This window comes from Theropithecus gelada, chromosome 8, assembly GCF_003255815.1.
Source record: "Theropithecus gelada isolate Dixy chromosome 8, Tgel_1.0, whole genome shotgun sequence".
NCBI lineage: Eukaryota > Metazoa > Chordata > Mammalia > Primates > Cercopithecidae > Theropithecus > Theropithecus gelada.
This window is the reverse complement of record NC_037676.1, coordinates 87,298,269-87,311,650: the sequence shown is the minus strand read 5'-3', so window position 1 is coordinate 87,311,650 and position 13,382 is coordinate 87,298,269. Positions and strand designations below refer to the sequence as shown.

The 13,382-nt window shown below is 35.5% G+C and overlaps 1 protein-coding gene across 22 annotated transcripts in view; it reads right to left on the bottom strand.

Moving 5' to 3' along the window:
• RALYL (RALY RNA binding protein like) overlaps positions 1-13,382 on the bottom strand; it is a 757,987-nt gene that overhangs the window by 33,082 nt on the left and 711,523 nt on the right. For 16 of the 22 annotated variants that reach the window (XM_025395091.1, XM_025395093.1, XM_025395085.1 and 13 more), the window contains one exon: positions 1,956-2,128. The exons of 5 other annotated variants lie outside the window; for them this stretch is intronic. In XM_025395091.1, coding sequence (XP_025250876.1) covers positions 1,956-2,128 — 173 coding nt within the window. The remainder of the gene's footprint in view (positions 1-1,955; positions 2,129-13,382) is intronic. One more of the 22 variants, XM_025395092.1, reaches the window with a different exon arrangement.

Genomic DNA, 13,382 nt, shown 5'->3' with positions numbered 1-13,382 from the left:
TTAAGTTTCAATTGTTTATTGGAGATCTGTGTGGTGATAGGCAGCTAAACATTTGACTCTAGAGTCCCATGAAGAGATCAGGGATAGAATGTGAATTTAGGAATCTTGGCCTATAAGTAATATTTAACACTCTAGTATTTGATGAAGACACCTTGGGACAGGGTGTAGAAAGAGAAGATGGCCTATGACAAAGCCCTGAGCTACCCTAATATTTAAAGTGGGAGCATGGAGGGACAATTTCTAGTACAGGAAACTGAGAATGAGCAACTGGTAAATTAGGAGAATTTCTCAGAAGATGGAAGTGGTCAGCTTATGCAAAATTCTGCTGAGAAGTAAATTAAAATAAGAACAGAGAAGTAATCATTGTAAATGGCAACATGGAGGCCTCCAGAGAGCTCAAGGAGTATAGTCACAGTGGAATCCTGACAGCAGAAGTCTGATTAGAATGAGTTGAGGAAATCATGTTGTTGAATTAGTCCTGCCGAATCATGTAGTCCTGCCTAAGGAGAAGCTGGGACATTTGTTTGTTCTTCACTCTAATCCTTAATCAACAGATTCCTGAAATCAATATCAGTCTCAGAACAGGTGCTTAAGTTCTGCAAACTGATACAGACTTTCATAGAAATAGGGGTGGTTGTTAAAAGCTCATATTTGAAAAGTTTAAATGAAGGTGCTGGCTGAGCACGGTGGCTCACACATGTAATCCCAGCACTTTGGGAGGCCGAGGTTGGTGGATCACTTGAGGTCAGGAGTTCAAGACCAGCCTGGCCAACATGGGGAAAACTCATCTCTTTTAAAATTACAAAAATTAGCTGGATGTGGTGGCAGGTGCCTGTAATCCCAGCTACTCGGGAGGCTGAGGCAGGAGAATCGCTTGAACCAGGGGGGTGGAGGTTGCAGTGAGCCAAGATCATGCTACTGCACTCCAGCCTGGGTGACAGACTGAGACTCTGTCTCAAAAATAATTAGTTAATTAAATAAATAAACAAAAAATCATAAAGATGCCATGAATTTTAACAGAGCTGGCATGTTAAAAGTCAATATAGAATCTATACAATTCAGCTGTCTTTGAAACTTGATAAAACAACCACCCAGACAAAATGAGTTAAGTAACAAAAGGTACAGTATTAAAACAAACTGGAATTGGATTTTTACCTGGGATAAGCCAAGTTTAATATGATCAGTCCATAGATATTTGGAAATTGGCAATATATACACACAAACTTGCCCGCATATCATTTTTATTAGTTCAGTCCTTTGAGATAGTATATTTAATTTCATGCTTGATAAAATATGAGAAATAACATCCTCATCAGCATACATTTACCAAGTCCGTGATGTGGTTATGCAGGAAAGGACGTCTGGAAATGAGCAGTATAACGATTACAATATTAGGAAAATACAACTTGTAAAGAAGAAGGTCTTAGCCAAATTCCCAACTCATAATAACTGATTATCAGGCAGTACAGGAATTAAAAATGGTGAACGCGCCATCTACCAAAGTGTCATCTTAGGGAGCACACTGTAGACAAGACTGTTGGCCACAAAAATAGTATAAATAATTATCATCAGTTAGTAACCCAGGTATCTTCCAGTATATTGTAGTTTGTTACCAGGATATCATATCCACATATAGTTCACTTGTAATCGTATAAATGCAAGGTTCCTTTTGCAATGGAGCATTTTGGAGAGAATCTTTCACTTCGGACTTTAAATAAACCTAATCACTTATATAATATTTATTTTCCTCCTTCATTTAGACCTTCCTATTTTAAGTTAGCAATAAAGTATTGAGCACTTATTATGTGCAAAGCACTATACTTGTGTTCCCTTAAATATATGCATATAAGAGAAGTAAGCCCCAAATGATTTAATCCTTATTTTAGAATGAATGAGTTGCTAACATGCTAGTGTTGTTACCCAAAGGGTGTGAATACCAAATGTTTCGTTCCTACCAGCTCATGACCCCCATCTTCATCGAAGTCCTCCTCTATCCCATCTGTCATCTCTTCTCCATCAGCATCTGGCCCTCCTTCAGCAGGCTCCTCTGTAGAGTGATCTGCAATCTCTGACACACATTCCTCTTGGATCAGCACTAGACTCTCTTCCAATTGCTTCTTCTGAGCTTCTGGGGGGGAAAAAGCAAATGACTACTACCTTGGGTTGCTCATGAGCCATTTGGATAAACCATGAAAAAACAGTCCATGAAAGGGTAAACTCTATATGCTATTAAAGGTGTACAGAAGGTTAGGTAACATTATGCTTTAAGTGATTTTTTTCAATCATGTACAGTTTTCTATGTGCACTTACATGTAAGCATATTTAACAGAATTAGCAAAAATTAGGGAATCCAGATGGTAGTAGTACATAAATTAGTAAGATTTACATAAACAGATTGATTTTTCTGGCTACTTTATTTTATATATAGTGCTTTCTAAAAAGGATGTCTTTCTGAGAGGAAAATAGAGCAAAAACAAATGGCAAAAATCAGACTCATCATAGAAATTGTTCACTCAAGGAAGCAGGATGGAGAAAATTCATTGACAAGTTCAAACCTAAGTGAAAAAGACAAAGAAAAACTCACTGAGGAAAAAAGTACAAAAGCAAATATGTTGTTTTTTCAAAAAACATGTCTATGTGAACAATACCCTGAAAATTTAAAGTTTAAATTCTGTTGACAGATGTGGTTAACTTCAATGGTTAAGAACATAAATTCTGGGGTCAGACAACCTGGGTTCAAAGTTGAGCTTCATCACCTAATAGCTTTGTGATGCTGTTCAAAGTCAAAATGATTAACCCTCCGTGTGTCTTAGTTTTCTCATTCATGCAATAAGGACAACAATTTCCTACACTTTCAGGGTTTGGTGTAGTGAACCAAAGTGTTAGTATAGTGACTTGCAAATAATAAGTGCTCAACAAACGAAGCTACACTCTACATTAGTAGAATTTCTTCTAGTTGTCAGGATCTGTGCATTCCATTCACAGAAACCTGCTCAAATGGAAAGTGTGCTGACAGTATCATAATTATTTCCTCTAGTGGGTGGTATTCATTTCCTATGATAATATAAAGAAATGTTGGGCATCTAATAAATTAGATCGTCGTATGTTCCTCCTCCTCTACCTTATTCCCATGTGTTCATGACTATTCCAAAGTTGGTTGTTTTCACTAATTTTGCTGGGTTTTAAAAAATCAGATTATTAATCTATCCTTTGATCTGAGTTTTTAAATAGCCTAAATTTTGATAATTCATTACAATAAAGGTAGTTTATAGAGCTAAATAACTTTAGGGTATTCATTTCTGGTCTTTTTCATAATGTGAGATTAAAGGAAAACGAGCACTGATATAAACATTTTGTCTCAGCACGAAACTTTTCAAACAACTAATATGTAAATTAACAAACTGATAAAAATGTGCAAATAAGCAGGTATTCTTTCCAAGAAATTGTTTACAATTAAAATAATTTTATAAATAAATGTGTATCTATACCTTCTTGCATTTTAATTCTCCAAATGATAAAGTTTATTGAAAATAAGACAGTAGTAGAGGGTTGTTTTGCCTTGCCTCTGTTGTCAAAGTTTAGTTACTCTGAGCTCTAGTTGACAGGATTCTAGCTCTAGCTTTGTTACTTACCCACTGAATTATAGACACTGAGTTTGAGTCTAAGTTTTGGCCATTTGGTCAGGTCAGGTCATTTAAACAGATTAAGTCATTCTTTCTTCATCTATACCTACCTCTGGGTTTTACTGTGAGAATTAGCAGAGCTTGTATTTGGGAAATGTTCTGCAAATTATAAAGGACTACATAAATGTGTTCCATGTTCTATTAGACACAAAAGGGAGATGGTATGCTCTTACTGTGAGTATGTTGAAGGAATAACAACAGTAAGCGTAGATCAAGAGGCCTGTTCAGATCAGAGAATAACATGGGGCTGAGCCTCTGTTTCAGAGGAGGAAAGGAGCTGGTGGATCAAACCAAAGCTGCAAATAATTACTATGGGTATCATAAATGACCAAAACATAGGCTCCCTTTCATTAAGAGAAAGACATTTACTTCATATAAATAGACACAAGCTATACACGTCTTGATGTTTTTAAAATCAACTTATTAGGTTCAAATTTCTCCATTTAACAACATTACTAGTGCAGTAAGGATGTGAACTCTGCTTTTAAAACTGTACTTTTTATCTTGATATGCATATACAGATGTACTGATGGAAGGAAGTATGGTATATAAATTCTTCCCATTTTTCCTAATGTCTATATAACATTTAGCACAGAAAGTCCTGTGAAGACTATAAAGTGGTTATTGTAAAATATAACCAAGATTTTTTCTAAATACAGAAAATTATCCAATTTAAGAAGGTAAAAGTGAGTTAAAGAAAAAAAATCTGTTTAATCTAGAGAAGACTCAGTTGTCTGAATTAAAAGGAAGGTAAATAAGGCAAGAAAGACCAAAAACACTCTCAATTTTACTCTTACTGAATATTTCTAGGTTTTATTCTCATTTTCCTTCAGATATCATTCATTGTGCTCTACAGTTCTAGATCTGCAACCTAGGTCAACCCACATACACATCTATGAGTAGGCTCCACTGAGAAAACGATGTGATAGGTCGACTAGCTCGAGCACTGGACAGTTTTGAGTCCTCTACCAATAATCACATCTCTTGTTCTCTTCTGTTGCCTCTCCTATCACTGATCCTTTGATTGCACGATGGAGGTGGCTACTCTGGTTTTGGCCCCCACTCTTCCTCCTAAAAAAGGTTTTTGTACATATCATCTAAACCCCTCACCTCTTGCCACTGTATGTCACCATTCCACTTGTTTGAAATGCCCTAGCTTTCAAGACCTGGTGCTGGTACCTCAAGAAAGAGGGAGAAATAGAAATTTGGGATTCTTATAATTCTATGCAGTGAAAAATGCTTTGAATCTTATAATTTTTTTAAAACCAAACGTTCTCAATGTTAGGTTATTGTGTTTATCAAACCAAACGTTCTCAATGTTAGATTATTGTGTTTATCTTTTTGTTACAACACATAAATGGACTTTTGCTTAAGACTGACAAATATGAGGAATTCAACTGGCCTAGCATATCCATTTCTTCTCGCATGATTCCAGAAACATTTGGTTTTTGAGAACGCTTATGTTTTGATTTTGAAAGTAACATATACGTGTGTGTGATATAAATTATACGTGTGTGTGATATATATATATATATATTTATATATAATATATATAATTTATTTATATCACACACACACACACACACACACACACACACATATATATATATATATATATATATATATATATATATATATATATATAATTTTTTCTCTAGAAGATCTCTGGCCAAGGAAGCATAGCAGATTTTCAAAGGACCCCTGTAGGACCCAACTTTAAAGATGCATAGTCCTCATCTGGCTTCATATATCAATTTGTTTCAGCTTGTATCAGGAAAGCTGACTTTCCTGATCTTCCCAGCTGAATGTAATCTTTCCCTCTTTGATCAACCAAGGCCCTGATCAAATGCTGTCTTATAGTTAGTTCTATTTTCTTATCTTTTCATTAGTGTTTAAGCTTCCTGGAAATTTGAGCTATTGCCTCAGAAGATCGTTGTCACACTAAAAGGGGATGATATAGAGGTTCATCTTTTGTAAACTGAAAAGCACAATACAAGTCAGTTATCAAAACATTTTGTTGTGCTCTGTAGCCCTCACTAAATGCCTTGCACATGAAGAGGTAAGGTATCAGGAAGGATATAGAGTTTGAGATCCATACTTCTGCTAATTACTAGTCCTATTAATTGTGGTTTTCTTCTCTAAAAGGTAAGCATGAAAATAACATCTATTTCAGAGAATTGCTGTGTGCTCTAATGAAGAAAAAGATGTGAATGTGTTTTTTAGATTGCAAAGACCACACAAACGTGTTATAACAGGTTCAAAACAGTTCTTGAGTTGAATCTATATTTATTTCTTGATTGCTATAGACACATTTCCCATGTCAAAATTATTCACCCCTACTGATCATTAAGAATCGGGCACTACAAAGATTATTTTGAATTTTGGTTTCAAAATGGCCTTTTTAGTTCTATGTTTAGACAGGCATAGTCTAGTACTGATACAGTTTGGCTGTGTTCCCACCCAAATCTCATCTTGAATTGTAGCTCCCACAATTCCCATGTGTTGTGGGAGGGACCCTGTGGGAGATAATTGAATGATAGGGGTGGTTTCCTCCTAGTAAATAAGTCTCACAAGATCTGATGGTTTTATAAGGGGTTTCCCGTTTCTCCTGACTCTCACTCTCTCTTGCCTGCTGCCATGCAAGATGTGCCTTTCATTTTCTGCTGTGATTGTGAGGCCTCCCCAGACACATGGAACTGTGAGTTCATTAAACCTCGTTTTTAAGTTAGCCAGTCTTGGGTATGTCTTTATTAACAGCATGAGAACAAACTAATACAGTACATAGTACATAGACACAGTTACTCTATTTTTTGTATTAATATACAACATACATGTGATTCTGATGTATTTCAAAGGCAGGGGTATATTAATACAGTTCATTGCAAAAAATCTTATATATTATTCTCATCATCCAATCATTAACTTGAAAGCTAAATGCTTGGAAGTCATTATCTGAGTTGAGCAAAAAAAAAAAAAGCTTTAATTATAATGGTAATTGATTCATAGGAGTTTAACAAATACAATCAGCCTGTGCGTTAGTAATAGGTAGTGAACATAGCTTTTGTCATCTCAATGGGAAATATTATAATCACTAAACAATGATAGGTTTCATGAATAAAATCACACATGAAAGCACATCTTCTTTATTAAACTGTTGGTTCACAGTTTAATAGGCAGTTTTGATTCAGTAATTATGTTGCTGAAATAGAGATAAAGCAACTTGTTCTTTTTTTTATAAATAATTATCTAATTTTACTTTTCTTAGAGATCAGTAATGTTGTTTAGTTTATTCTTAACTTTATACAATTCTCTTTATTTGCATAGTTATTTTTCTAGTCATCACTCTTTATTGTCAATGTGAGTGTGTGAGTGTGTATGTGTGTTTGTGTGTATGTGCATTTCTCTCTCTGCCACTAAAGCTTCTTTGGGGCAGAAACATTTTTATTATTCATCTTTGTTTACCTGGTGGCTAACTCAGACCCTTAATCACAAATTAAGTGTTTGCTGAATGTATTAATGAATTGTGGAATCAACTAATGAAAATAAATGTCAAATGTGTCAAATTCTTTTTAGTTAAAGTGGCTGCTGAATTTTGCATACAGTGGTAACAAAAATATAAATTCAAGATTAAAACAAACAAACAAACAAACTGAAAAACCTCCTTGCCACATTCTACATAACAATCCCATACCACAAAGTCAAACTAAAATGTGAGGTGTGAAATTTTCTGAGAAGAAAATTGTTTGTGTTTATATTGACAAGTCTTCAAGAGAACAATGAAATGTGATGTCTTCCAGTGCTTATTGGAGGAGCGCTGCCTTCGAACACTAACATATTTTGGAGTCTGTTGGTTTCTTTAAGTCAGAGTGATGGATGACCATAGCATTTCTTTTGTGAACAGAGAAATGAGTATCAGATTTTTTTTTAAAGAGTTGGTTAGAAGCCAAAAAGCCAGCAGCTTATGTCTAAAAGACACCTCTAAGACACCTACATTATGGATTACAACAAAAAGGTTTATGATGGCTACAAGTTAGTGAGTGCTTATGAAGTGCTGGCCATGTAAGATTCATTAACTTGAGTCCTTGAAATATACTGCAATGTAGGCTTATTTATCATTTTACGCATGGGGAAACTGAGGAACAAATAAGTGCTCATGGTCACACAGTAAGAAGTGCAAGAGCTGGAATTCCAACTTAAAATTCCTAATCTTATAACCTTGGCTGTTTTCTTATATATGTCTTAAAAAAGAAGGCCTAATCTGACATACCAAGGGAATGCTTCGAATCTCTTCAATAACCAATTTTAAGTTTAAGAATGAAGAAGTCTGTTTAGTTAGGGGCACATGTTGTAGTTAGCTAAACAATGACTATCAAAGGAAAAGAAGTATAAATTACAGGTAAATATTTCTGTTAAGGGAAAATGCCTAAGGCTTTAAAAAGCCATGAAAGGAAAGAATTTAATATTACATTCCAATCCTCATATTCAAATATTTTTTTCTGCACATCTCATCTCTACTTCAAAAAGCTATCTATGATTCAGAAAACAAGTTAGAATTGTTGAGATTTATGTTCAAAGCATTTTTATTAAATTGAGTTTGCTGCATAGCTATTATCATTAATATAACTATGAAAATTGGTTGAGTTGGCAATTAAGTTTTTTGACATGCTGCCTTAATTGCTAGATAATTGCTAGCTGAATTGTACTTAGCAGATGGTTGGAAAGAATGTTGATACAAAAACAGTCACATTATTCACTAGAGCCAAGCTAGTATCCTTGAATCATTGTTTTTGCATACTAGTATAAACTGTATTTTAAGAAAAATTTTATATTACAACACTTGTATATAGTATGAATTTAACTCAATGGTTCCAATAAATGCCATTTAGAAAAATGCAACTTATTATGGATGGTATTACTATCAACCACATAAATGAACATCAGGAAAATTACATAGACTGTTTTTAGATGAATATATTAGTTATGTAAGTACATTTTTGGAGGAAATGGCGTCAAAGTTGTTCACATGAAATACCCAAGATTGTTGAGATGACACAAATGCAACATAAATCATTTAAAAATTACTGATATAATTGTGTTTATTTAAATATAATAATGGTTTTAATGGAGATATTATTTTCTCCATTTAATAGGTTTTGTAAGGACTTTCCCAAATTTCATTCAGCTAGTAAGTTAAACTAGGTCTCTAGTGTGATGTGAACCTAGTTTTGTTTTATTCCTGTCTGGGACCTTAGATAATGTAAATCTGTTTTCCACAAGGAAGATGAATTGGAGAGGAAACAAATCAGAAGTGGAGGCCAACTGAAAGGTGATGTTTAGGAGGATGAAAATATCCTAACTGATTTGTGGTGATGGTTGTGTCACTTAGTAAAATTACTAAGTCATTGAATTATACTCTTGAAATGAGTAAATTTTATTCTATGTAAAATATACCTCAATAAATTTGTTTAAAAAATAAGGTGAATGCAACAGAACATATGAGAGATGATGAGGGTTTGGGTATTGGCGTATCTTTAGGAAAATAGAGAGAAGGGGTGGGGTAAAAATATACCAAAGGTATAAGATTTGGCAACACTGCTATAGTAGGAATAGAGGATAATGTTGAGACTGGCAATTTTATAGGTACAGAGGAGTATATCTAGGTATGAAAATGAGGAGAAAGAATTCAATTTTGAAAGACTGTGATTCAGTTATTCCCAAGATGGCTTCAATATTCCCCTTGACTTGACAACTACAGGTAGGTTTCTTCCTGACCATAGGCCCTGGAGCATCCTTTCCTTAGAGTGTTTGCTTTAACAAACTTGCAATTGTAAATTCTTTCTCTGCCCATTTGAGAGGCAAATTTTCTGTAACCCAGGAATATTTTTCTTAAGATTCAGGAGCTATTTCTTTGACATGTTATCATTGAATAAGATAGGGCCATTGTCTTCCAGTCTCCTTGGGAGAGTAGCAGCCTAACTTTAATAAGAGCTAATTAGCAAACACAGATGGTGACCAAATCTCCTCCTCCAACATCCTCCAATACTTTTCCATTAGCTTGCTCCAGCATTCAAGAATCTGCCTGCCTTTAGCTGATTCTAGCATTAAAAATATTATCCTGTCTTTTATTTTTGCAGAGTCTAGTTCAATTTTATCTCCTATTGCAATAGTCTTGAATAAAGCCTTCCTTGCTGCTTTTAATAAGTGTTCAGGGCAATCTTGCCTTTACAGTTAACTGATGGATAGCTACAGGAAGCACTCCACTAAGCAGTTGAAAGGTTTGATCTAGTTGCTAAAGACAACTCAATGTCTTTCCTCTGCCTTATATTGAACTTCTTTAAAATATTTAATTTTTGTACTCAAATATTTTTACAAGCTTGCTGTGAAAAACAGCAGCGTTTTGTTCCTACCTGTTCACCATTTCCAGCTCCTTAAAGGCTTTCCACTCACTTGGCTGAATGTTTTAAATGCACGCACTCCTATTGGCTGAATCTTTTAAATACACGCACTCCTATCTCTAAATAATGTTTATATTGCTACTTCTCAATCAGTTTTATGCACTATCTGTTGACATTATCCCTAGGAAGCTGAGGATTCAGTTCTTGGTCCTACAATCCCCACTCACTTCCCATCTCTCTAGAGAATCACATTGTAAATTGGATTTCATAAATTTTCAGTTTTTACATAATTTTTACTATGAAAGTACTTCGTGCAGCTAAGCTGTTAGAACAGGATGAATAATTTTTCTTTCCTGAAGAGTATTTTATTTTCTCTAGAATTAAAAACTGCCTCACATTTTAAAACTTAGTTCTCTAGGTGCTTCTCTTTATGTACTTATGCAAACTTACTCCTCCTTCTTAACCAATCCTCTTTCCCACCCAGTAGCTATTTCATCAAGTTTGATGTCTTAAAAAGTCTATCCCAGAGCTTTTGAGCAGTTCTGACCTGGACTCATTTCTTTCCAGATCTCTTGCACAGCTCATCTCCTAGCATCTCTGTTACCTCTATCTTGAAAATTCCTTTTGTTTGTTGCTTTTAGAGTCCATGCTTTAGGAAGGCTGTTTTTCTTCTTTCTTGGTTTGTCACCGTGCTTTGGTGAAGTACTCTTTTTAGTACTTTTCAGAGAAAGGGTATATCAAAATAGTTAATTGGAAGGCCATTAGGCTGAGATGGTTCCTGTGCCTTGGGTTCCCACATAGGTAAACTGAAACCCAACTCAGATTGAATAGAGATGAAATATGAAAACTGAGACTTAAGCTTATTCAGATATTCATCCTTTAGTTCTCATATCCTTCCCCTATTTTCCATTTCTGTTTTTTTTTCCATATTTTCTGGGAGAGTTTCTCCAATTTTGTCTTCCAATCATTGTATTATTTATTTGTGCTATCATATGTTAATTTCTAAAAGCTCTTTTATCAGCCCTTTGAATACTCAGTTTTATAATTTTATGTTTTTATTATAGTATCTTCTTATGTCTCTGAGGGTATTAGTCAGTGTTTTTTTTTTTTTTTCCTTCTTTTTGAAGTTTTATTCTTCCTGTATATGCTTGTTTCCTCTGATTTTTTTGGCATTTGCTTATTATGTTAAATGTGTTCTTTCATCTGGTGATTCTTATTTGTTCACGTTAACAGTATTAAAATATTGATTGACAACTTTGTAAGTATAGAGAGATACTGTCTCTGTAGGTGGACTGGCTGAGTGCTTCCTTAGTTGATCCTATATCAGCATCTTTAAGTCTTTCCTCTTTGGCTACTCATGCTCCCAACTGAAGACTCTTCTAGTGTCCTGCCAGTGCTCTGGTAGCTGAGTCAGGGAGAAGGTGGCATTTCTACAGTAGTTACAGAAACTTTCCCCCCTGCCCTTTTTTTGAGGTGGAGTCTCGCTCTGTGGGCCAGGCTGGAGTGCAGTGGCGGGGTCTCGGCTCACTGAAAGCTCTGCCTCCCGGGTTCACGCCATTCTCCTGCCTCAGCCTCCTGAGTAGCTGGGACTACAGGTGCCTGCCACCACGCCGGCTAATTTTTTATATTTTTAGTAGAGATGGGATTTCACCTGTGTAGCCAGGAATGGTCTCTATCTCCTGACCTCGTGATCCACCCACCTTGGCCTCCCAAAGTGCTGGGATTACAGGCTTGAGCCACCGCGCCCGGCCCCCCAACTGCTTTTAAGTGCTCTCAAGTTTCCTTGTCATCTACCAGCCCTGAGACCCACTGTTTTACCTTCTCTAGAGGAAACTTCTCCAGCCTTCTTTCAAAGTGCAGCAGAGATAGTTGGGACATAAGAATCTGTTTCCTAAACAGACTTTCAACTGTTTATGTCCTCTTTTCCCGAGGAATATGATGCCTTGAATTCTGAACTTTTTGGGAGTTTGTGATCAAAATTGGACTTGGATTTCTAGGATGTGCTAAATTAGGTATACCTCCTGTCCAGCTGCTAAACCCTATCCTTATTTTTAATGCAGTTTCAAGGGAGAACACTGCTCAATTCTTGTGTTTAATTCATCATCTGTAACCAGAAGCATCACCAAATCTGAAGTATCAATGAAAGCAGTAAGGTATTCAGAACAGAAATAGTAGTCATGTTACAGGCTACAGCAGTCAGATTACATCTGGAGCAACACTTTCCATTCTGAGCAATGTAATGTTGACAGACTACATAATGACTAGTGAAGAGAGATGGCAATAGTTTAAGGTACAAAACCAAGTTAAATGAGAAGCAACTGCAGGAACTGTTGATATTTCTCTAGACCAAAAAGGCCTCTAAGATGCTGTGATCAAAATTTGAATGTAGTTAAGATGAATACCCACAGGCCAATGATATCAACTCTCTGTTCAAAGGTTTTGGAGGGGTGAGAATACTTATAGCTCCCTTAAAAAAATATATATGTATATCATATATATATATATATTTTAATTTTTTTATTTTTTTTTAATATTTTGAGATGGAGTCTCACTGTTGCCCAGGTTGAAGTACAGTGGCATTATCTCAGCTCACTGCAACTTTCACCTCCCGGGTTCAAGCAATTCTCCTGCCTCAGACTCCCTAATAGCTGGGATTACAGATGTGCCACCACATCTGGCTAATGTTCGTATTTTTAGTAGAGACGGGGTTTCACCATGTTGGTCAGGCTGGTCTCGAACTCCTGACCTCAAGTGATCCACCCATCTCAGCCTCCCAAAGTGCTAGGATTACAGGCGTGAGCCACTCGCTTTAAATACTTAATTGACTGTTGTATCACAAGGAATTAGACATTAAGTTTCCTTACAGAGAACATAAAAGTGATAACTGAACCAAGTGAAAGCAAAATACATTTTGGCTCAGTGTAAGGAAGACCTACAATAGGAGTCTCAGACATAAATGTGAACAGGGACCAATAATATAAATATGTGAACTGGCTGGATAAAGATATTAGCAAACTGAAAAGTGCATGTCATGTATAGAGTGATAAAGTGAGTAGCAGTATTGAAAAGTTCAATATTTTTAAAACTCAAATTTTGAAATTTATTTACAATATTCCAATTTTTTGACATTAATTTATTTTTGAAAACTTCATCTCTTATACCAAACATATGGGTAGGATGAATTTATCTTGTGGGACTCCTATTTGTAACCTCTCTAAGGCTTAGGTCTAACATCACAATGTTATCACTGGAACTGTCCCAGTCAGATTTGGCTGCTTATGTATCAGGCATAACAGTGAGAATA